This window comes from the organism of the source record quoted next, unplaced genomic scaffold (assembly GCF_019419815.1).
Source record: "Pyrus x bretschneideri cultivar Hongxiangsu unplaced genomic scaffold, Pyrus_bretschneideri_v1 Contig35, whole genome shotgun sequence".
Classification (NCBI taxonomy): domain Eukaryota; kingdom Viridiplantae; phylum Streptophyta; class Magnoliopsida; order Rosales; family Rosaceae; genus Pyrus; species Pyrus x bretschneideri.
In genome coordinates, this window is record NW_025999668.1 from 3,812,161 (window position 1) to 3,836,552 (window position 24,392).

The window sequence follows — 24,392 nt, forward strand, 5'->3', positions numbered from 1 at the left end:
CGGAGAAGAAAGAAAATAGGGACCTTTCATGCCTCCCTCATCCTTGCTTCTGCCATGGTCTCATCCGTTGGTGCCACCCATTTCTCCCCCAACCTTTCTCTGTCGTCTATCAAACCTGCCCCAAAATCCTCCTATTTTTATCGTGGAAGCCATGGCAGCACTCCGTTGTCATTGTCAGACTTCTTCATCATGGAATTCATGGCAGTACATAAGCCCAAATTTCCCCAAATTATTTCAACCACCTTAGTAATTTTTCTTATGGGTGAAATTTCCTTCATAAGGTTAGTGAGATGGATATGATCTGTCATGGGTTGGTGAAATTTGGGGGTAGAGTCGCCATGGCTTCGGGAGAAAGGGGAGGGAGGCGGTTGGTGGAGGTATGGTAGCTGTGTTCTTAGTGAGAGAGAAGGTGGATGTTTGGAAACTAGTAAAAGAGAAAAATGGTGTGTTTGGTTAGAGAGATAGTGGGAGTTTGGGGAGAGTTTCATTTTACCGGTGTTTTAAATTTAGTGGTTCACATTAGATGACCAATAACTTAGGTACTCCCAAGTAACTTATGAAACATCGTAATGGACGTTTGAATTATGATTTTATAATTTGTAATATTGTTTTGCATATGATTTTTGAATGAAATGTATTATATTTAAATTTTCAATATTGTCTATAAATTTTTTGACCTTTATTATTGGGATCTCCCGAGTTTAAAATCATGGATCCATTCCTACACTAAAGCGGACAAAAATGGCCCGATCGATAGGCCTTGGGTGGGTGGGCCCATTGAATCGCCCCATTGATTTGGATGGACCGGAGCTATTTTTCTTAGGTGTGGGAATTAAACCACCCAATTAAAAGGGCAATTTAATGGAGAAAAGTTGCTCCAAGTATAATCCTTACTCACGCCACTTAGTTCTAAAGTCTAGTGGTATTCCTCTTCACTTGTAAGTGAGAGGCTTTAGGTTCAATTCTCGCCAAATATGAATTTGAACCACATTCACTAGCCCATTATGAGGCTTAGCCTACTTCCCCACTCCTTAATGTAGATAATATGTTTGTTAAAAAAAAAAAATCCTTATTCAACCAAACGTGGAACACTACTCCTATCTAAGCTAGTCTGAATTTAATGAAGAGGCTATCTCCAATGGAGAAGGATATAGAGTCATAGGCCAATTTTAACCTTTTTTTTTTTTTTTTTTTAACAAAACCCAACTCTAATGGAAAGTTGGGCTAAAACCAAATGGATCTTACTTAAGGCAAATTAGAGCAATTCGGCCATAGGGCTGGGCATATTGAGCCCGCCTTGCGGCCCATTTGTTGGGTTTTTTATTTTATTTTTAAGGACGAAATTTAAAAAAGAAAAATTTTAAAAATCTAATTTTTTTTTTATAATTACTTAAAGTCATTTCTACACTATTTTTCACATCATTTTAATTATTTCATACTATCTTACCTCATTTTAATCAAATTCTTCACATTCTATTCACCTCAAACACTGTTTTCATACACACTCTTCTCTTACCTCTTCCAATAATCTAAATTTAAATTTTTCAATATTTATTCAAATGACACTCAAAATATATCCGGATAACCTTATTCATTTAGTAACAAGTGATACTCAAAATATGTCCTGATAAACTTATTTTAATATAGTAGTTTAATTCAATTAATCAATAAAGTTAAAAGGAAAATTTAAAAATAATAAATTATTGAGGGCTAAAAAATAATCTATATGATTAAAGATGAGATATAAATATGATTTGTCACTATTTATTTAAAAATAATTTCTTACATAACTATGATTCGGACTAAATATAACCCCTTAGATGGAGATAGGCGTATCAAACGAGGTGTAAATAGCGCGTGGGATATTAAGACCCCATTGTGGGACACATCCTCGCGTTGTAAAATTTTACTTGTTATTTCAAAACATCGACGCGGGGCCAAACTTGGAGCCGTCATTTCGATCCGTATTCATGAAAACTGGAAACTTGAGCAGTATAAGTTGCCGTACCAAAGAAGTTGTGTATCCGTTATTCTCAAAAGCTCTTTCCTCTGCTAAAAACTGCACTGAATTACACAAAGTCCACTCACAGATTGTCACTTCAGGATTACACCATTCCGTCTTCTTCTCCGGCAAACTCATAAGCAAATATGCTCAGCTCAGAGACCCCATTTCCTCCCTCTCAGTTTTCCACCAAGCTCTTCCCAAAGGCAATGCCTACCTATGGAATTCAATCATCAGAGCGCTTATCCACAATGGGTTTTACTCAAAAGCTCTTGACCACTACACTGAAATGGATAAATTGAATGTTCGACCTGATAGGTATACATTTCCTTCGGTGATCAATGCCTGTGCTGCGTTATGTGATCTGGAAATGGGCATGATTGTTCATCAGCGTGTTTCCGAAATGGGTTTTGGATCAGACTTGTACATTGGTAATGCAGTGATAGACATGTATTGTAGATTTGGAGAACTTGGCAAAGCACGGCAACTGTTTGAGCAAATGCCTGAAAGGGATATTGTGTCGTGGAATACTGTGATTTCGGGCTACAGTTCGAATGGATATTGGGAGGAAGCTTTGGAAAATTTTCGTAGGCTGAGAATGGATGGGTTGTTACCGGATTCTTTTTCCATATCTGGTGTTTTGCCTGCGTGCGGAGGCTTGGTTGATGTTAAAGAGGGTCAGATAGTTCATGCTTTGATTGAGAAGATTGGGGTCCATGCTGATGTTTTAGTAAGCAATGGACTTCTTTCAATGTACTTCAAATTTGGTTGGTTAAAAGATGCTCAAAGTCTTTTCGAGAAGATGGTAGTTAGGGACTCAGTTAGTTGGAACACTGTGATTTGTGGGTACTCTCAGTTGGGGTTGTTTAAAGACTCAATAAATTTGTTTAAGCAAATGGTGAATGAATTTACACCTGATTTGCTAACAATCACTTCTGTTCTCCGTGCTTGTGCTCATTTACGGGATCTGAGGCTTGCAAGATATGTTCATGACTACATGAAAAGAAGTGCTTTTCAATTTGATACTATGGCAAATAACATACTTATTGATATGTATGCAAAATGTGGAAACTTATTAGCTTCCCAAGAAGTATTTGATCATATGGAATGTAGGGATGCTGTGTCGTGGAATTCATTGATCAATGGTTATTTTCTTAATGGTTATTCTGATGAAGGGTTCAACCTTTTTAAGGCGATGAAGAGTAGCGTGAAACCCGACTCTGTGAGTTATGTGATGATCCTGTCAATTTCTACTCAGCTAGCAGATGTGGACAAGGGGAAAATGATCCACTGTGATACGGTAAAATTGGGATTCGATTTAGATGTTATCGTCAACAATGCTCTTGTGGATATATATGCTAAATGTGGCAAAATAAAGGATTCGCTACTGGTATTTGAGATTATGGAAGTTCGTGATGTAGTAACATGGAATACCATAATTGCTGCTTGCATTCACTATGACGATTGTAGTTTAGGGTTAAGAATGATTCGTAGAATGAGGAATGAGGGAGTGATGCCCGATGCAGCCACCATGTTAGGTATCTTGCCTGTATGTTCCTTGCTTGCCGCAAAGCAACAAGGAAAAGAGATCCATGGGTGCATTTTAAGGTTAGGATTTAATTCAGATGTCCCTGTTGGGAATGCACTAATAGAAATGTATTCTAGCTGTGGTAGTTTGGAAAACTCCATACGAGTATATGAGCATATGAGAAAGAAGGATGTGGTGACATGGACCTCCATGTGCTCTGCCTATGGGATATATGGTGATGGAGTGAAAGCAGTAAGAACTTTTGCAGAAATGGAAGCAACAGGTGTCCTTCCTGATCATCTTGCTTTCCTTGCTGTCATATTTTCTTGTAGCCATTCAGGTTTAGTAGAAGAAGGTCTGGCTTACTTCAAGCGGATGAAGAACTACAAACTTGAACCTAGGATCGAACACTTTGCTTGTGTAGTTGACCTCCTCTCACGGTGTGGCTTATTAGCTCAAGCAGAGGACTTTATCCATTCAATGCCAATGAAGGCAGATGCGAGTATATGGGGATCTTTACTTAGTGCTTGTCGAGCTAGTGGAGATACAGATATAGTTGCACGTGTCTCAGAACAGATAATTCAATTGAATTCTAATGATACGGGGTATCATGTTTTGGTCTCAAATGCATATGCAGCTTTAGGGAAGTGGGATCAAGTGAGAAGAATCCGGAAATGCATGCAAGCTAAAGGACTCACAAAAGATCCTGGATTTAGCTGGATGGAGATTCAAAAGAATGGCTGAGGATAGTCCCTCTTAAAATTATATAGAGGTCAAAACGTTTGTTGGGGCTACATTTGGGTTTGTTGGGAAAGGAAGATTATGCTGATTTGCAACTTCTCCCACCATGACTTCGGAGATGGATGAGAAAAAAGACGTGATATATTAGAAAAGGGGAGGACTTGCCATGGAAGGTAACGACTGATGAATAACCCTTTGGCTTTGTGGGAAACTTTTGCATTTCTTTCCTTTTCCAAATCTTTCTTTTGTATGTTCATCGAATTAGCAAATCTGAAAACTTCAAAGTACATTTCTCCCGCGTAGAAGACTCATATGAACAAACGCTATTTAAGAATGAGATATTGCATTTTTATATTTTCATGTTCCTTAATGTTGATGGTATCTTGTTGAATGCTATATAAGCTTTAGGTTCATCAGTTATGCTTCTATGATAATAAAGCCTGATTTACACTTGTCTCTCTTTTGTTTAATTTACATAGCATCATTAAGTCTGCTTTTTGTCTTACCATATGGCACCATATGGTGTAGGTCCAATGTCCGAAGGAGAGGGTTCTGAATTTAGAGCAGACACTAATTCACTGATCCGAGGTTAGATTGTCCTTTTCAAGAGATTTTCGTTTCTTTTTCTTGCTTATTCATAGATTTAGTTGCGTACATTTAACAAAAAAAGTTCTTAATTCTAACTAATAATTAATTTAACGATTTTAATTTATTGTGTAAATTTCGGCTTATGTACGATTCAAGAGATTACACTTTTAAATTGCAAGATTTGGTATTGTTTTTTTTTATCTGTTGCACAATGTGTGGCTTCAGTTTTGAAAATATTAAGGATTACTGCTTTCCTTCAATAAACAGAACTTTGAAAATTCATCTTGTTTATTTATCAAGTGGCTCTGATTGCAGAGGCAACACGAGGATTTGTGTCTCGTAGATAATGTGAAATTCTCGAGAGGATTTATGCGATTCTCCGGTCCAGGCATCCATATGAACAATCTCTCCAGCTCATCTCTACGGAGGCTAACTACTGCAGAACCTGAGATTGCAGACACAAGTGGAAAGCTTCTTAAAAAGTTCAAAATTTGGCGGTAATGCCGTTGTAGACCGACAGTCTTGACAGCCATAGTTGAACACTCTGATGGTAAAACTGAATTCTTTTCAACCATTAATCAGTTCACTTGGAAGGCTAAGATTTTACCGTTGTGGATTCCCTTTTTTCCAGAAATCTGGCAACTCAACATTACTATTTTGGAAAGTCGGAGCTAAATTCTGAAGGTCGTAGGGTATAAAACCAGAACCAAGTCTTTGAAGTTCCGTATCTTGACCCAATGTCAGGAAACCTTCTTATTTGAATCTTCTCCTTCTACGGTCTAAATTGTCACTCTTTTTTGCGATCCAAATTACAATGTTACTTGACGATCAAAACTGTCTATTCTGTAAGCTAACCTTTAATGATCAACTTAGCAAAAACACTTTTTGTGCTAGGGAACTTATCAAGTAACTGAGAGTATTCATCTTAGCAACTGAGGTAATCTGTTCGATATCACTTGTTTAAGACAAATAAATCTTTTATTCAAATTGTTAATACTATAATTAACAATTCCATTAAAAATAATATACCATCATTAAGAATGGAATATATTATGCAAGGTTTCAACCAAAAAAATTAGATTATGCAAGGAGCATATCTCAAGTAGTTAAAAACATTTTTTTTCCGCAATCAAGGTCCTTTGTTTGGGTAATATCACTTGAATAAAACCAACAAATTTTCATTCAAATTGTTAGAAGTCCATTTGACATATTCCTACCTTCGATAGTAAATAGAAGTGCATTTGACATATTCCTACATCCTATATTCTTAAGAATTTAAAAAACCCTAGCCGTCTAAAGAAAAACTAAAGGAAAAATTCTCTGCCGCCAACTCCTGTCTTTGGCTTTGGAGTCGGCGTCAATCTACTTAAAAATCATTCTTCATCTCTTCCTTCTCACTTTTCATTTACGTTATTTGGTTTTGAATTGTCACCGTGAAAATACTGTAATCACCGTGATAATCGTCGTCTTTTGACACACGTACACAGTTCACATAAGCCTTTGATCCAGTTATCACCTCAAATATGAGGTTGAAGCGGGAATCCATGGAAGATGTCGAATTGTGTTGGGATTGAGTTTAGTCGGTACAACACTTTGGGTTTAGCCGGTGTAGTGGTATGCCTTTTGGATGTTCGAAGGATGTGGAGTGGCGACATGATTTTATCTTTTTATTTTGTTTCTATTTAATAATTTATAGGAATTGTCTTAAGAGTTTGGCTTGATTTCTCTCTATAGGAGAGTTTGCTAGTTTGATTGCTCTTTATAAGAGAGGCTTAATTTTAAGTTTTCATTTTGGTGTGCTACCCTTTGTGATCTATGTCTGAAGGGCAGAGTTGTTTGATTTGTTGGATCTACTACTCATTTGGTGTTCTGCGATTGTGATGGTGATCAGGTGATGCGATAGACCCATGGGCATCGTGCACCCTATTCCAATTTTATGATTTGAGATTTTGTTCTCACATGATATACTTGTAACACGAAGTCTAACGGTTTATTGATCTATGTAATCATGCGGCTCCCTCTGAGCTCGAAAGAGTGTTCGATGTCTACTCATTGCTTTGCGATCAATATGCTTTATTGTACTATTTTTAGATCTAGTTTGCAAAGACCCTTTTGAGGCCCAGTTCTTCATGATATGTATTTGTAATGCCCTTTTATCAATAAATGAATATCGTACTCATAAAAAGTAAATAAATAAATAAACATAACGTCAAAATGTTCTACAGTCTCCATGCAAAAGCCACCAATTTTTATTCCGAATTGTTCTCAGTTCACTACATAAAATCTTGAGCAAAGCTACCAAAACCAACATTACAAAAGCCTGCTAGACAGATGATCCCAGACACCAATATACATTTCGTTTTTACAGGAAGGGACATGAAGCTTTCAGTTCGTCCAATACGCTACAAGGATGTCAACTCATACTTCCAAATACGGCAGCAAAATGAGCCCATCGCGCGCTATGCATGGGCACAAGTACGAGAAGCATGTTCAGTTTCGCAGGATTGGAAAAGCTCAAATTCCCTTACTCATCCGTAACAAATAGAGAGCATGTTTAAGTCGAGAAGCTAGCGTCCATAAATAGAAATTAAGGCGAACCAGACACCCCGGGGAAGAGTTCCGATATCTTATTGAAAACATCCATAACCTGAGACAACAGAAAGCAGGAAAATGTCATTACATTAATACATAATATACTCATAACAGCAATCAACGCCACATCCCAGCCTGATAAAACCACATAATGCCCTCTGAAGTACATTGTTTATCCCAAAACATGATCACTCAAACATGAATTTACTTAAGGCATGCTGCGTAAAAACCATTTTCCATCGATTCTCAACAAAAACAGATAAGAACAGATACTACTGCTTGATCTACATCAAAATATCCCATTGTATTATTAAAAAATTGTACTGTTCCACAGTTGTAAAGATCACTCATGCTTACTTTGGTGGGCTTTCTGCTAATATTTTATATGACTTGCTGAAATATTGCCTAATGAATTTGTATCTCAACAAATTAACCAACAGTGTATGCTCATATGACGTCTCATGGAAGAAATTTATTGATCTAAATAAAAGTCTTAATAAAGTACTTCTATGATGTATCCAAAAGCTCTTAATTACATTCCGTTAGATATTATCCAGTTAAAGTTATGAGGAAGAAGAGAACAGAAAATACTCGATAATAATCCTATAAATCGTCACCGATAGGATATATTATATTATATTATAAGAAGGGTAATAAATAATAAGCACAACTAGAAACCACATAAGTAGGCAAATCAGAAATCATAGTTGAAGTAAAGAAGTTCTAACATACCTCCTTATCGTTTTGATATTTTGCAATGCTCAGTGGGTTCTGTGAACACTGCAAAAGAAACATAATAATTTAAGAGGCTTGGTATGTGCCATATAAGAGTAATGTAATTACCTCCCACCATTCCCAGTTGCCCACCCACCCGGTTTTCCACCTCTACCAACTTTAAAAGTATTAACTTACTCTTTCCACCCCTACTATTCCCATAAAGTCTATTTCTTAACTTAGACCATGGTACTGGTTAGGACTCTGCTGCATAGTGGGAGGCCAGTCGGACTGACCTTCCAAAGAGTGAGGCCACCAATGGCCAGTAACACTATAATTCTTTGCATTTTTATCTTCATATTTTGGCTAAACATGAGAATGCAGGGCGGTGAAGCATCAACACGTACATAAAATGGGTGTAGCAGAGATGAGAATGCTTCGTTGGATGTGTGGACACACGAGAAAGGATAAGATTAGGAATGAGGATATCCGAGGTAAAGTAGGAGTAGCCGAATTTGAAGGAAAGATGAGAGAAAATCGGTTACGGTGGTTTGGACATGTGAAACGAAGGCCTATTGACACTCCGGTTAGAATATGCGATTACGAGACAGAGGTTCAGGGCCGAAGGGGTAGAGGAAAATCTAGGAAGACTTTGGAAGAGACTCTAAGAAAAGACTGTACTTGTATCTAACGGAAGACTTGGCACAGAACCAGGCGCAATGGCGTTCTAGGATTCACACAGCCGACCTCACTTAGTGGGAAAAGGCTTCGTTGTTGTTGATATTGTTGTATATTTTGGCAAAAAAAATTGTGTTTTTAAACATCGTTCTTCAACATAGTTTTACCCAAGGTCAATACGCGGATAAACAGAAATGTGGGTAACAAGTGACATTCTAAATTAAATCCAAGTACATTGGAAATACATACATCCATGATTGCTGCTTGAACTCTTGGGTTTTGAAACGCCATAGCAACTTCAGGATTGGCCATTATTTTAGAAATTACTTCCTCAGGTGAAAGCCCAATTTGGTCTGCAAAATATAAACATAGAAGAATTAAAGAAAATACATGCTGCATGAATTATCTGTTCTCCTTATGCATTTATACCAAGATTTCCCACACCACGGGAGAAAAATAAATCTATTCTCATGTTTTTTAGCAAGATTTTATTCTTAAATGAGAGGGAAATTGTTTTGGAGCCAACGAGTGCCGGAAAAATTTATAAATATCAACATATTAAGGAAAGTCATTAAAAATGGTGTTCATCAATCGAAACCCAAAAAAAGCATACACAATTGAGAACTAAGAACATTTCAAAAGGAAAAATAAAATAATAAGAAACGAACAAATAATAAAAAGTTCAAGAATGATGTAAATGACTCAATCTTAAACTTGGTTTATACTAAAATTATCCAATCAACCTCGTCACTAGCACATAATTCTACCAAGATGGAACTGATCTAACTTCCAGATTTATGGAATTATCAAATTTAATCAGGAAAATGAAGAAGTAGCCACAAAATTAAATTTGTAATTGAATGCCATTCACTAGAGCGATTAAAATTTAATTAGAATGTACTGAAATCTAACAAGACTTGGTACTTCACACTTACCAAACTGCTGCTTAACCTCAGGACTGCTAAGATCAAAATTTTTCAATGAATCCATCATACGATTGTCCCATTCACTGCTTCCTCCCATATTATTTCTGAAACAAACATCAAGCATGAAAAAGAAAAGAGAAATTAATTGGACAAAGATTAGAATATCTTGTTTAACATAAGCATCACACTGCTGCAGCCTTCTCTGGTAACAAAATGTTTGTCCTAAATTTTAGCGGACATTATTTCTTCTGTATTAATTCCAGAGATACAAGGGTTCAAAATTCTGGAACATTACATCCTATAACATGCTTGACTAAAAAGCATGGTCCTTCAGATATACATGTAATTAAGATCACTAACTAAATCAAGTCTCTTTTGTATTGAAGCAACGGTGTGTCAACTATGGTCAAAGTTTGTTACATGAATGCCAACTTGATACAATTTCTGCTTCATGAGAAATTAAAGTATCACAGGATGTCAGAACAAGCAATGCACATGCGCCCTATGACTTTAATTAGCCGACTTATGACTTTATTTCAGGCAAGTTAGTACAGCTGTAGTAGATGTGAGAATGATTTTGCACCATTATTTTTGTTTTCTGTTTCAGTAAACATTAATCCACTTTTAAAAAATGGAGGGATTTGGTTGAGAATATGAGAACAAAATCAAAATTTGGGTCAAACTTCAGAGACCAAAAATATTGTTTCGCTACATCAACATATAAAGCAAAAAATGCCCAGAGTACAAATATGAGAATAAAAAGCTCCCAGCAATATCAAATGTAAATAGAGCCAAGAAAAAGAACTTACAGCATGTCCTCTAGCTGTTGGCGATACTGTGGATTTTGTAGCATCCCTATCAAATGATGACCATCATAATCAAACTAATGATCAAAAGCTACAGGTAAAGACTCAAGAGACACAAAATGAACTCAATGCCAACGAAAAAAAGAAATGGAATGGTGGAAACAACCACCCACAAGTACATGTTATTATAACAAAAAAAAAAAGAGTATTAAAAAAGAAGGAAAAGGTTCTAGGTAGATTTGAAAAAAAAAAGATCAGATATTATGAGATCAGCTACGACATAGGACAACATAAACATAGACATTTCTTCAAACAGGCATAGATTGCTATTAGCCTTACCAGGTGTGAACAAATAACTATCAAAATGAAAACAATATTTATCGTTATGAGCCATATCAAGACTAGAACTTAAATACCCATAATCTTAGGAAAAGCAATGTTACTGAAGGATGGACTTACATTTGAAAGTGGTAGGATTCCTCATCTCCTCAGGTAAATAGCTACAAGGATATGAAGCAAATTAATAAGAGGAGTATGTTGATGTTAAGTCTAACATTCATGAGACGGCATCAAATTAAAAAAATTCAAATTGAGGGGAGAAGGGAAGCAAAGAATACCGACAACTGGAAGATTATTATAACATATGATGTAGACTTAAAAAGGAAACTCTTGAGATCAGCTTTTATCATCAGATAAACATTCCAAGAAATGAATAAAAGGAATGAACAAGAAATTTGATAATGAAACTAAACAAGGTGAGGTCTTTGCCAAAGGACGACCATCTTCCTAAGAAGGTTAAATTTTTTACTGACAAATGGTATTCCTGAACAACAGACCAAAAACTTTTTAGTTTAAATTAGTTAATAAGTTATCCTCGTCCAAATGACAGAATATTTTTTACAAGCTTAAAAAATTAATTGGTAAAGGAATTGAATAACCAAAAATAAATATGTTCAAGCTGGATTTAAATTGTTATTGCATACATTGAAAATTTGATAAAATCTTATTCCAACCCAATCAAAATACCAATTAATTTCAAAAATTCACAGAGGTATTTAAGTGATACGTGTCTAATTTGCTAGATTCAATCATGATGAGACACTAGAACAAAATCATTTTTCACAAGTAGTAAGCACATAAGATAAGAAGGTATATTACGGATAAACCATCTTCTGCACTGTCGGATCTTCCAACATTTTCTCCAACGCTTCCACTGACATCGCAGGCTTTGCTTTTCCTATCCATTAATAAACAAAAACATAATTAAGCTGTCTGATTGGATTCCAAAAATGCAAATCGTAGCCACTTCAAGCCATATTGATTAGATTTACACAGTAATGCAATCAAGATTATTCATATCCATTTACGACACAGTGTGCAATCCTCTCAGCTGGCAAAAGACTAAACGAATGTTTCCACATAAGTAAGCACTATCTTAACAGACCGATGCGACTATTTAATTTAAATGGCATATTTTCGGTCAGTAGTTTCAGACAATTTCCTTGAGAGAGGTGTATCTATTAGCTATTTATTTTTCAATTTATCTATATACAAGTTATGGTGTCAACATTGACAAACAAATGTATAAAAAAGTTGTGCCTCATTCTAGGTCTTTTTTTTTTTTTTTTTTTTTTGAGGGGCAGCCCTAATTTCCCAGGGTTGGGCCTTGCCTTTAGGTCAGGCCAGCCCAATCCTTGATCAGCTCCATGCATGAGTCTTTACATAACTAGAACTCTAGAACCATTATCCCATGTGGAGCAGGCGAAATTTAGCATAAGCAGTTCAATAGTCTTCAGATAAAGATGGCCTTTGTCACAACGAAGCTACCAAAAAATTTGAGATTAAATCTATAGCAAAGCATGGGCTGGAATTCTGAGAGACTGCAAACGTGTCAAATGACTCTTTACATACCAGTAGATTGGGAACTGGTGAAAGAATCTGCCCCCTGCTTAAAAGCAGCTCCATTTTGAGAAACCTTTATGAAGTTTGGAAATAGTTAAATTTGAACATTAACTAAAAACACATCATCTTGAGGAACACCAACAGTAGATACAGACTTCCACATCATTCTGGGTACCCTTAGATGAACTTACTTCAGAAACATCTTTGAAGCTACTTTCGAAAGGACTCTTCTGTTCTGTTTCTTCTGGAGTAACATCTACAAAAGCTGTGAGTAGAGCATAAATTTAGCATCTTCAACAAGAAACTTTCAATAGAAAACATTTCATTGTCCAAATAAGACTATCTTGTAAAAAATCAGTAGAAGAATTGATGGCCTTAATTTGTTATAGAAATTTTCAATCTATTCACTACAGTAAAATCTTGAGGTATTGACAATATTCCTGTATGTGTTAATATAAGACAGGTCATATGACCAACCACCACAGTTGTATGCAGACAACGCACAAACACCCACAATTTCACAAAAATAAACACATGCACACATGCAGACATGAATGCACAAGCAGGATGCATATCACAAGCTCTGTAACGCTTGCAACTGCCTATGACATATCTAAGGCCTCTGTTGCAATTCAAGCCCCCAAGATCATTTCGAAAAAGATTTTGTGAGTTCAAACATCATGGAAATTGTTCTATGAATTGGGACATTGGCTTTCGAAGGAATTTGCGTGATGTGGAATTAGACGAGTTGTCATCTTTCTTGACAAGTTTAAATCAGGCTCGCATTCAACCTTCAAGGGTTGACGCAAGAAATTGGATACTTGATTCTTCAGGAAGCTTCTCTGTTAAATCTTATTGCGATTTCCTAACGGTGCAGATGGGGTTTTCCAGACTTATGGCCTGGTTTGGAATCTAAAGTACCTAATGAGTGAAGGTTTTTACTTAGTTAGTGGCTCATGGGAAGGTTAAATACTTGTGACATGCTTCAAAAACGGAGACCTAGTTCATGTCTACAACCTGATTGGTGCGTTACGCAAGAAAAGTTCAGAGTCAGTTGATCATTTGTTTCTTCACTGTCCAGTGGCTTTAAATCTATGGCTCAAGTTGTTTAGGGAGTTTGGTATCAGTTCGGTTTTACCCAGGGATTTTTATTCTTTTATGGCAGAGAAACATAAATTATCACGAAAGGGGAAGAAATCAATGTCTTATGGGGATGTATACTTTTAGCTATCTTTTGGGTCATTTGGATGGAAAGAAACAAGCTACCCTTTTTAGGACTACAATGTCAGTGGAAGGGAGGATCTTTGGGATAGAGTTTGGTTATGGGTATCTCTGTGGGCATCGGTAACTAGATTTGTCTATTTTCAGAAATTTGGCGTAACTGGAACTATTAGTTAGTTTTGTGCTGTTTTCATAGTTTCTTAGTGTTCAGGGTGATGTTGCTATTTATCCTGTTTTGTTTGTGCTCTTGCAGACTTCTTGTCCGCTCTTGCATTTTTATTGTTTCTTTGCAGTAAAAATTTGTTTCTTCCTAAGAAAAAACATCATTGCAATCACACATTTAGCCTTGATTGTTTGTCAATCATACTTTTTGAAAACCACCCATAAACAGCAATCTGCCTTGAAATCAGATCAGCTCTGTTTATAATCAAATGGTGTCCACTTATTACTCCTGCCTGTGCAACAGAAACATCATACCATGGATTCATATAAACGAAAAATAACACAACCACTAACATATTACAAGATAAGCCTTGCACGCCTTAGATTAATAGAACAAATATATGTTACATAACTATTCATCTAAGTTATCTATGCATCTTTTTTTTTCACATAAATTAATATATATATATATATATATATGTATGTATGAATGTGTGTATGTATGTATGTAGTCCCCTTATTACAGTGATCACCTGTGAGGAGCATATATAGATTGAGTGCCTTCATTAATATGAATCTCTTGTGAGGAGAATCAAAAGGGATCTCACTGAGCCACCATGCAATGCGGTTCAATGATCCAACCATCCACTACCAGAACCCCAACAATTAACAGATGGACCAAGTGTTGTGTTGTCCAAACCATTAGCAACTTACCTTTCTTCCCAATTTGTGACTACTTTGTTGAACAATTAAAGACATCTCCCAGACATATATCTTTATAAGTATGATAATTTCTCAGTAATGAATTAATTTATCGCCCAAAACAAAAAGGTTTCAACGCTTAACATGATGTATTACAAAAATCAGTATATGATATGATACCTCAGATATAGATAGCTCATGTTCTTGCAGCAGTCAATAAATGATACTTTAGAATGCCCACATATATTTAGAAAATAAAATAAAATAAACTCCCAGCCACTATAGAAGTGAATTCCCTGTTTTACTTTCATGGCTACTTCGGTAACTTAAATTTACTACAACAAATATATTGGAACATTGAAAAGGGAATTTAGACCATAGATTTGGATCCCAAGAGAAAGGAAAATAAAAAGAAGCAACAGAAAAACAAGAAGATACGTACATTGAAGGCCATAAGGATTATTAATAACATAAAATAATCTAGGTCAGAGACAATTTTCCTTTGTAGAGCAGAAACAAATTTCAGATTGAGAAAATTAAACCATATAAATTCTCTATGAAATATAAATGAGAGCATGGTAAGGCCTTACCAAATCTGTTTGACTTTTTATTTAGTTCAGAGTCACTTTTGACATCAGTGGTGGGGGTGGATGGTGTAGTCGATGTGATCGGTGTGGTTGGTGTGGCTTCTGTGGCTGATGAGGCTGGTGCTGCTGGTGCGGATGGTGCTGCATCTACTCTGGTTGCAGATGCATCTACTCTGGTTGCAGATACATCTACTGTCGAATGTTGAGAAGTAGGTGGAAAAGGTGAGCCAAAAGGCCCTGATCCTGAAGCTGATGGAAATGGAAAAGGTGACCCAGGAGAAAATCCAGCATTGTTGAACTGGCTATCTTGTGGATTCATTTGACCCATCAAAGTCTTAAAAGCCTGTTGCATTGCATAGTTCTGAAAGAATATTGAAGGCAAGTTTAAATTAAAACAAAACTCAAATATCAAAAGAGTGTGTGGCTAGATTTTGTGGGTGACACAATAAACACACTCTTATTCATTTTAACATATGTACTCGCATACATATGATGATGGCAATTTGAAAAACGTCCTTTCACAAACATTAAACATGTTAAGGGCACTCAACTCAAATATTGTCTTTTTACACACACCCAACGATATTAAAATCCTGTAATTGAAAAAATAAATAAATCCATAAATTGTAGGAGGAAAGGACGCACCTTTAATCTCGTAGCCACCTGTCATTAAAATTAACTTGTCAAACATGCAGCAAAGGTGAAATGGTCTAATAAAAATTCATTTTATCGAACTCAAACAAAGAGCATGTAACAATCCCTGTTCTCACCCATGAAAATAGTGCTGAAAGCCCAACACCAACACCAATCCAAAACAAAGGCGACCCTCTAGAACATAAAAGGTAAATAAAGGTGTAAATATGAAATGGTTATGAACGTTTAGGCACAAGGAGGAAACAGGAAGCAACCGAAAAGCTCATAAAATACATGATTAGCTATAAAATATATAAAAAACTGAGGAAGTCAAGAAAACAAATCATTACACATTTGTGGGTGGGGGAGGTACTGAGATTTGTGGGTTGACACCAACTGAAGATGTTTCTTGGGTACTCGAAGAAGAAATGCTCGCAAAACGTTCCACTTCTAACTTTGCTACAATAGTATCATAAAATAACCGGTGTCAGTACAACTAAATTGAAACCTTGCACAACCGGGAGATCATATGAAATACGGCATCATAGAATCAGCAAGATACATTAGCACTTCCGATGAAAAATAAAACAATATCCCTAAAAGCTAGCTTCTTTTTTTTCACCCTCAAGAACTATCATTATAGTCTTATAGATACACAATGTAGGGTAAGTAGAGTAGTGATACAGAAGGGATACAAGCACTTTGGACTGTGTTTGTAACAGTCAATAGTGCTTCTTCACAAAACGCTTTCAAGTGCATTTCCAGAAATCACCTGGATGTTTATTAAATTCTGACATGCTTGATCACTTATGATCAGAAGTGTTTTTTATATAAGCACTCCTAACCCCAATCCTTGTCTCCAAAAGTGCACAATTCCTGAAGTTGTAATCCTATTATAACTACTTTGAGAACACATATAAAGTCAACTAGCACCTCCTCTCCATACGCATGCGTCTGCGTGCAGCACTGCAGACAGGATGTGAAGGTTATCTTTTCCCAAATACAGCCACTATCTACAAACCAACTCATCCGCTCTCTCCAACCCGCTACAAGAAGAATTTTCCGTGGTTGCGACTGTCTTTCTTATAGCCTCTATGCATGGCTTTGAATACCTTTTCAGTTTTCACTACCCAATCCATTTAAGCTTGAATATTAAGAAAATTCAAATTTTAAAAAGTTGTAGTCATACACTTCAAACCCGAAAAAAAAAAAACAAACAAAGAACAAAAACAAATCATACAACAGAGTTCACGTCCTCGAAACCGTATGCATCACTTGAGACTCACAATTCAACATAGAACCCTAACAAGTAAATAAATCTCTGTAGTTCAAAATAATAAAGCGAACCCGTGTTTTCTGCCCTAAATTTTGCAAGGAGAAGCAAAAAAATTTCGTACTTGAGACAGTCAACAGTAAATTGAATCAGTAGAATTTAGAACCTGGGAGGCGAGTGGCAGTGGAGCGACCATTGGCTCTGGAATTCTGGTGATTTTTGGAGTTTCTGAGATTGGCGGAGCATCGAAAGAGAGGGAATTGATTGAACGAGGGAGCGATAATTCTTGGTTGGTTTGAAGAGAGGAGCGGCGGCGAGCGAGGAAGCGAGTGAGGAAGAGATAGTGACGTCATGATTTGCTACTAGAAAATCAAGGAAAAGGGCACTGCAATTGTACCAACCCAGAAGCAGTAGAAAGTGTAAAACCCAATGATTTTTTGTAGGGTTTTCTGGTGTTTAACTCAAGAAGAAGAGCCTGAAACGCAAGAGTCTATATCTACGTTCTTTTTTTTTACGCCGAGTGACAAATATTTATCTACTTATATAACAGTTTTGTTTTTTTTTTTTTTCCCCTTAGATAAGAAAAACTGAAAAGTATTTTCTGCTGGAACAAATCTCTTCTTATCTTATCTTATATTATGTATAAAGCTAGCAGTGTGATGAACAGTGTATCAGTGTGATGAACAGTGTGCATGCTGACAAAAAGTTTGGGGTCATACATTTCGACAAAATAATTGGACCAAAATGCCCCTACGCCAAAAAAATCAAAATAGCAAAAATGAATGCATAAGATAATACAAGGGTAATTTTGTAAATTTACTTTTAAATAATACACTGCCTCTTTCTTCCACACCGCTTCATTTGTTCCTCCTCCTCCGTTTAACCTTGTTTGTACCATACTTGACCAATCCAGAAACTACTAAGCACCGATCAACAGCATACCGTCAAGGACCCACAAGACTTTTCCTCTAACCAGGAGACCAATCACAACACGACACATGTCGGTATCAGAAGCCAATCACAGCGCGACACGTGTTGATATCAGAGGCCAATCACAACACGACACGTGTCAATGTCAGAACAAAGCTAGAAACTCTCTTCTATAAAAAGAGATCATTCTCCCCACAATAATCTCTAATGTCATTTGTACTAAACTATTCACTAGAACTCACAAAAAGAGAGCTTGAACCTATGTATTTGTGTAAACCCTTCACAACTAATGAGAACTCCTCTACTCCGTGGACGTAGCCAATCTGGGTGAACCACGTACATCTTGTGTTATTTACTTCCCTGTCTCTATTCATTTACATACTTATCCACACTAATGACTGGAGCAACCTAGCGAAGGTCACAAACTTGACACTTTCTGTTGTACCAAAGTCCTCGCCGATTTTGTGCATCAACATTTGGCGCCGTCTGTGGGAATCGCACTTATTCCTACTCTCTCCAGCTTTGTCAAGCTGGTTTCCACCATTCGCACACTTTCCTTCGACCAGGCACCCCTCTCCAACATGGAGAGTGAAAGGAGCCACAGCACACAGAACGACACCCCCCTCGCACTTAGTGCAAAGGAACGAAAGAGGTTTGCTCTTCAGGCTAAAGTCGATGAGCTAGAGGCTCAAAACAACAAGATAGTGATAAAGAATGAGATCCTCCAAGAGCAGTATGAGAAGCTCTTCGGAATGCTCCATGAAACTAGGCATATTCAAACACACGAACTCATCGCCCCCAGGGAAGTCAACCACTACCTAGGTGCCCCCCAACACGAGGGATCACCTACCTTTAACATGGATATCCTTAATAGGGAGCGAGTTACTCATCAAGGTATTGATCAACATGAGACCTCTCTCGACCCAGCTGCTTCAACCTGAAGCAGGAGAAGTGGAGGAAAGCACATTCTTGTAGAAGGAGTAAAAAGATCAAAAGCCGTTTATCGCGACTGTCGGGACTTCCTGAGGCAACGTCGAGAAAACCCCATCCACATAAGCTCGAAGGTCAATGATCCAAGGGTTTCTGAAATGTTCGGTCCTCTTCCATGCCCCAAGCCAATTACCAATCTAGGGAATGAGCGACATATTCCAGAGGAATATGAAGGTACGAGGGACTCGAAGGCGTTTCGACAGGCTCGCCCTGGAAGTCAGTACAGTGAGTCCAAAGAAAAATCTTATGCCCTTGACCAAGCTTTCCTACTTCCAAGAGGAGATGGAGACTTACGGAAGAAGGATCCAGCATGACTCCACTCAGGACCCCTTTGTCCTACAACTCCTTGAGGAAGTAAACAAGTTGAAGGTCGAACGTCAGGCCGAAATACCTGACTGGAACCAACCTAGGCATGGCCCTCTTACAAGGAAGATCCTCGACACCCCCTCCAGGCAAAGACAAAGCAGAAGCTTGGCTTACAACTCTACAATGGAAGGGAGGACCTGATTGAGCACCTTAACCTCTTTGAGTCCACCATGGCATACCGGATGCACACTGACGAAGAACGATGTCTTCTCTTCCCCTCTACCCTCTTTGGCGGAGCTCTGAATTGGTATTGTCGTCTTCCACCTGAGACAGTAGACTCATTTGAGGAACTGAGGAAACTATTTGTCTCTCAACACATCTTCCAGATAGATCACTTGCATTCCATATATGACTTGTACACTATTCGCCAGAAGCCGGATGAGTCACTACGAAAGTATGCTGGCCGTTTCAGTCATGAGTATTCTCGCTGCGCTGAGGCAGATGACAAGACCGCCCTTAAAGCCTTCACGGCAGGCCTACGCAACTGTTTCTTCAAGTACACGATCAATGCTAACACTAGGAAGACTTACTTTGAGGTAATGGCACAGACTTATAACCATGCCTCCGCCGAGGCAAGGACTTATAAAGGGAAACCCCCTACAGCCATCTCTTATCAGCAAATGGGGAGTGGAAGCCAAATCCAACCAAATGAGAAGACCTCAACCTTCCAAACAGCAGCGACGCTTCCCCCTGCTGTACCTAATACCTCGCTAAGTCAACAGGCGTATCATTCTCGGGCAAAAGGAAAGACTTTCATCCTCATTAGTCTCACTTTAATAAAAAGAGTAAGGGGCACTATCGCGATAACCAAAGGTATCACCACGATAATACCCGACCCCAGGTGGTCAATGCAGTGGGCCAAACACGTGTCAAGAATGGTTCTACCCCGAGGCATGAGACATACACACCTTTGAACGCCACATGCACGGCCATTTACCCCAGTATAGCTCACTTAATACCAAAGCCAAGGCCGAGGGAGCCAGATTTCAAGTCCACGAAGAACACAGGCATGTTTTGTGGTTACCACGAGTATAATGGCCATGACGGTGAGAAATGTATCACCCTCCGGGATCATATTGAAGCTTTATCACCTGAAGGAAAAATTGACCAGTTCCTCCTTCACCCTTCAAGGGATAACCGCAACCAACGCCAAGTGAATGTGATATATTCCATAAGCGGTGGCACACCCATATCTGAATCTTCCAACAGGGCCATGAAAAACAATGAACCAACATTGAAGCCTGGCCACCAAGTGTTTCACGTGGAAGACATCAGGGGAGGCAAGTATCAAAAGCCTAACTGGGATCCAATATGTTTCTTCCTTGAGGAAGAAAAAGGCATCATCTATCCTTACAACGACCCACTAATTGTGGAGGCTCATATAGCCAACTTTGATGTACGACGAATCCTAGTAAACACGGGGGCGTCGGTCAATATCATGTTTGCTAAAGCTTTCAAAACACTTAATGTAGCTGAACACTTGCTCGATCACTCGGTTTCTCCTCTAATAAGCTTCTCTGGTGATGTCGTGCAACCTTTAGGGAGCATACATTTACCCTTCACCATCGGTACAGGCCCGTACACAGCCACCATCACCACTAACTTCTTGGTGGTCGACTACCCAACGGCATACAATGTCATCTTTGGGCGCACATGCATTAATGATCTCAAGGCCATGGTATCCACACATATGTTGTTGATGAAATTTCCAACCCCCTATGGCAATGGTTACATCAGAGAAGATCAACTTAGTGCACGATCATGTTACAACACTTCAGTCAAGCAACAACACTTGCATGTACCCAAAGAAACACTTTCTATACATGACCAAGTTATCAAGACCAGCTTGGACAAAGCCAACTTGAATATTCATGGTGGTAACAATCAATCCGACGATCCTCGAGATGACTCTTTCACCCAGCAAGCACAACCTGCTGAAGAGTTGGAGAAGGTCTCTATCTCAAAAGATTATCCAGATCGCATAGTAAAGATTGGCACCACTTTGTCACCACCCATTCGGTTGGCATTGATCTATTTTTTGCAAGAGAACACTAAAGTCTTCGCCTGGTCATACGAGGACATACCAGGCATATCTCCCGATATCATCTGTCATCGCTTGAGTATTGAACCCAAGACCAAACCGGTTAGACAGAAGTGAAGATCTTATGATGTTGAACGATATGAAGCAATGAAGGCAGAAGTTGAAAAACTTAAAAGCATAGGCTTCATCCGTGAAGTCAATTATCCAACGTAGGTAGCAAATGTGGTCCTTGTTAAGAAAAATCCGACCAAGGAAAGTCTCTTGCTTCAAAATATCTTGTGGAGAATGTGTGTTAACTACACCGACTTAAACAAAAGATGCCTAAATGATAGCTTTCCCCTTCCTCTCATTGATAGACTTGTAGACTCTACAATAGGGTGTGAACTCTTGAGTTTCATGGATGCTTACTCAGGGTATAATCAAATCTTCATGAACCCTTTGGACCAAGAACACACGGCCTTCACCACTGATAGAGGACTATATTGCTATAAAGTCATGCCATTCGGATTCCTGTAACTGGTCAAACTTTCTCTTCATGGTTGTAGCATAGCTATGTGCGAGCATGTACAACTGTCTATTCCCGTGCTTAAGCCCTCTGATCTCCTATTTGAGACTTATCACTTCAGCCGCCAATGATTCAACTTGGCGGGTTCGAGCAAATAGGCGTTGGGCCATATTAGACACAAAACCTGCACATTGAACACTGAAAGCCAGAGAATCCTTAACAGTCAACTCATCGGACCGTTTGGAAAGTAGTATGTTGTCTTTGGGAGTAAGAAGATTCTTGGCCACCACCGCAGCGGTCATATCATTCTTCATCACAGAATCCCCAATAATAAGGGGACCAGTAGGAGATAAGAAGGATGGGCGCCATATGTTATCTTGAGGAGACATGGCTACCTCTTCTACAACATTCAAGTCCAAACGACGGTCGGAGGGGCCAGACATTCTCAGAAAAGATGAAGAAAAAAATGAAGTACAGTAAGTCTCAGAAGTACGAAGATAAGGGAAAAATTCCAACAAGCAATAACTTTCAGAACGGACTCCTTGAACTTAATTGGTGCTCCTATAAAAGAAAGAGTCAGATCTTCAATAGGGCTACTTGTTCAAAAATCGAAGAGGCACCACTCTCCAAATTTCACGAAGCAGATTTCCTAGGTTAAAAGTTATTGCAATCTCCACACGCGACATCAGCTCCTCGGATACCAATGACAACTTTGCCAAAGAACTCTGACAAAGTTAAGACATGTAAATGTTGAATGCCCAGTTACCCTACTATTACCCACAAGGATAAAGGAATAGCACCACTGCTTGATTATTGGAAAATCCTTATGTGTGTCAACCTCTGTGCTCCGTGGCAAAGCAAACTTGCAAAAATGCCCAACTTTTCTTCACATCTGAGAAAACACTCCCAACAAAATTGCTTGCCCAGAAATCGAAGAGGCACCGCTCTCCGAATCTCGAGAACCATATCCCCAACAAGATTGCCTGCTTAGAAATCAAAGAGGCACCGCTCCCCGAACTTCGAAAAGTCGGATTTCATTGAATAAAATTAGTCCACAATCCTCACACGCAACATCAGCTTTCTGGATACCACAGACCACTTCTTCAAAGTGCTCTGACAAAGTTAAAACACGTGAACCTTGCAACGACCACTACATTGTTTTGACCGAGAATGGGTCAAGAAACAGCATTACCACTCGCTGTTGGGACAATTCCTATATATGTCGACCTTCATCCTCCATAGCCAGGCAGACCTGCCAAATAAAAAAAAAAATGCTCAACCCTTCCTCACATCCGAAATGACACTCCCAGTCTAGCCTCTCGAAATACTCTGTTTTCTTCTCCTTCGATAATAGCCATGCCAACCAGCCACATCAGAGCAAGAATATCTCATATCATCAGGGTTGAAAGCAAAAGTATCCCATATCATGCTTTTTCCCTGTCTTTTCCTTTGCCCTTACTCTTACCTGCAGGACAAGGAGAAAGAATGCAATTAGTCGGAACCTAAAATCAAACTTCCGATCTAGAACTGATTGCCCGGAACCTTTGCCTGGTCGCTTGCCTAGCATTGCCCTCGAGTACTCATCCTCAACTGTTGTCAAGGTCATGAATTCCTTCGGCAAATACCTCAGAACAGTTGGTACGACATTGGCTCTTTACACTGAAGCTGCCAAGCATGAATAAGTCATTGAGAAGTCGTGCTCTGAAGGATCATTTAAATGCAAAGGTTGTGCACTATTTTTGCTATACAAAAGATTGAAGCAGAAGGTTCAACGGCTAGCTAGAATAGATCACTACAACACGACGTCTTTCTTGTGGAACCGCACAATCCAGACGGAATAGCCTAAGTCAAATCCAAGCTCAGCATCATTGCTCTAATTAAAGAGATCGAGAAGCCTCAACAGCCTTTTGCTAGCACCGTCGTCGAAGAACAAAGCTTCGCCATACCACATTTACAACTTTGTCAAACAACAAAAGTATCCCATATCATCAGGATTGAGCATACTCCAGGTCTGACGGACTTGTTTTGACTCTCAAATTCTGGAGTTGGCTCGCTCATTTGGAGGAAACCAGAAAACCCTCCAACTCAGTTCAAGAATACACTTGTGGAAAGTCAAGTACAACAAAGCACGTGCCGATTCGTCCGTCTTCTCCAAAAACAAGAGTACCTCATATCATCTCTTCTCCTTGTTTCTTCTCTTTATCCTTATTACTGAATGAGTGACAGGGAAAATGAGTACAATTAGCCGGAACCCAAGATCAACCTACCGATCTGAGACTGATTGCTTACCTTGTCTATCACCTCCTTCGGCAGATCTCCTCGCTTAGAGACTTGTGTTGGAAATGTGCCCTAAAACCAATCATATGATGATACTTTACGGACATTTCAAACTAATGTAGTTTAAATGTAAAGGGCAAAGATTATTGTTTGAGCCGTCTCATATAAATGTTATATGCTTAAACGATAAGTCCAAGGAATATGTGATTGGAAGAATGCGATCTAAAG

At 38.4% G+C, this 24,392-nt stretch overlaps 2 protein-coding genes across 4 annotated transcripts; one reads left to right on the plus strand and one right to left on the minus strand.

The window, feature by feature from the left end:
- Positions 1-1,898: 1,898 nt before the first annotated feature.
- Positions 1,899-5,634, plus strand: LOC103935194 (pentatricopeptide repeat-containing protein At3g03580-like). 3 transcript variants are annotated; one of them, XM_048591670.1, is made up of 4 exons: positions 1,899-4,444; positions 4,800-4,859; positions 5,175-5,409; positions 5,491-5,634. In XM_048591670.1, the coding sequence occupies exon 1, from the start codon at positions 1,971-1,973 to the stop codon at positions 4,272-4,274; it is 2,304 nt and encodes a 767-aa protein (XP_048447627.1). In that variant the 5' UTR covers positions 1,899-1,970; the 3' UTR covers positions 4,275-4,444; positions 4,800-4,859; positions 5,175-5,409; positions 5,491-5,634. The 3 variants fall into 3 exon arrangements, with proteins under 3 accessions (XP_048447627.1, XP_048447626.1, XP_048447628.1); XM_048591669.1 differs by having other exon boundaries at positions 5,175-5,634; XM_048591671.1 differs by lacking the exons at positions 4,800-4,859; positions 5,175-5,409; positions 5,491-5,634 and adding an exon at positions 4,557-4,757 and having other exon boundaries at positions 1,899-4,269.
- Positions 5,635-7,090: 1,456 nt separating this feature from the next.
- Positions 7,091-17,567, minus strand: LOC103927794 (protein TIC 40, chloroplastic). The gene is made up of 14 exons (XM_009336747.3): positions 17,222-17,567; positions 16,133-16,241; positions 15,920-15,977; positions 15,795-15,812; positions 15,153-15,510; positions 12,669-12,742; positions 12,487-12,550; positions 11,734-11,812; positions 11,035-11,075; positions 10,579-10,624; positions 9,779-9,873; positions 9,093-9,196; positions 8,184-8,231; positions 7,091-7,506 (listed from the first exon to the last, which is right to left on the minus strand). Exons 1-14 carry the CDS (start codon positions 17,406-17,408, stop codon positions 7,447-7,449), a joined length of 1,341 nt encoding a protein of 446 aa, XP_009335022.2. The 5' UTR covers positions 17,409-17,567; the 3' UTR covers positions 7,091-7,446.
- Between the last annotated feature and the right edge of the window lie 6,825 nt (positions 17,568-24,392).

Bases quoted from the DNA above. Each gene is read 5' to 3' on its own strand.
- LOC103935194 (XM_048591671.1), top strand. From the start codon at position 1,971: ATGAAAACTGGAAACTTGAGCAGTATAAGTTGCCGTACCAAAGAAGTT. The intron at 4,270-4,556 runs GCTGAGGATAGT...AAAACTTCAAAG, and splicing joins GATGGAGATTCAAAAGAATG to TACATTTCTCCCGCGTAGAA.
- LOC103927794 (XM_009336747.3), bottom strand. From the start codon at position 17,408: ATGACGTCACTATCTCTTCCTCACTCGCTTCCTCGCTCGCCGCCGCTC. The intron at 12,743-15,152 runs GTAAGGCCTTAC...CTCTACTCACAG, and splicing joins TAAAAAGTCAAACAGATTTG to CTTTTGTAGATGTTACTCCA. The intron at 9,197-9,778 runs GTAAGTGTGAAG...TATATTTTGCAG, and splicing joins TGAGGTTAAGCAGCAGTTTG to ACCAAATTGGGCTTTCACCT.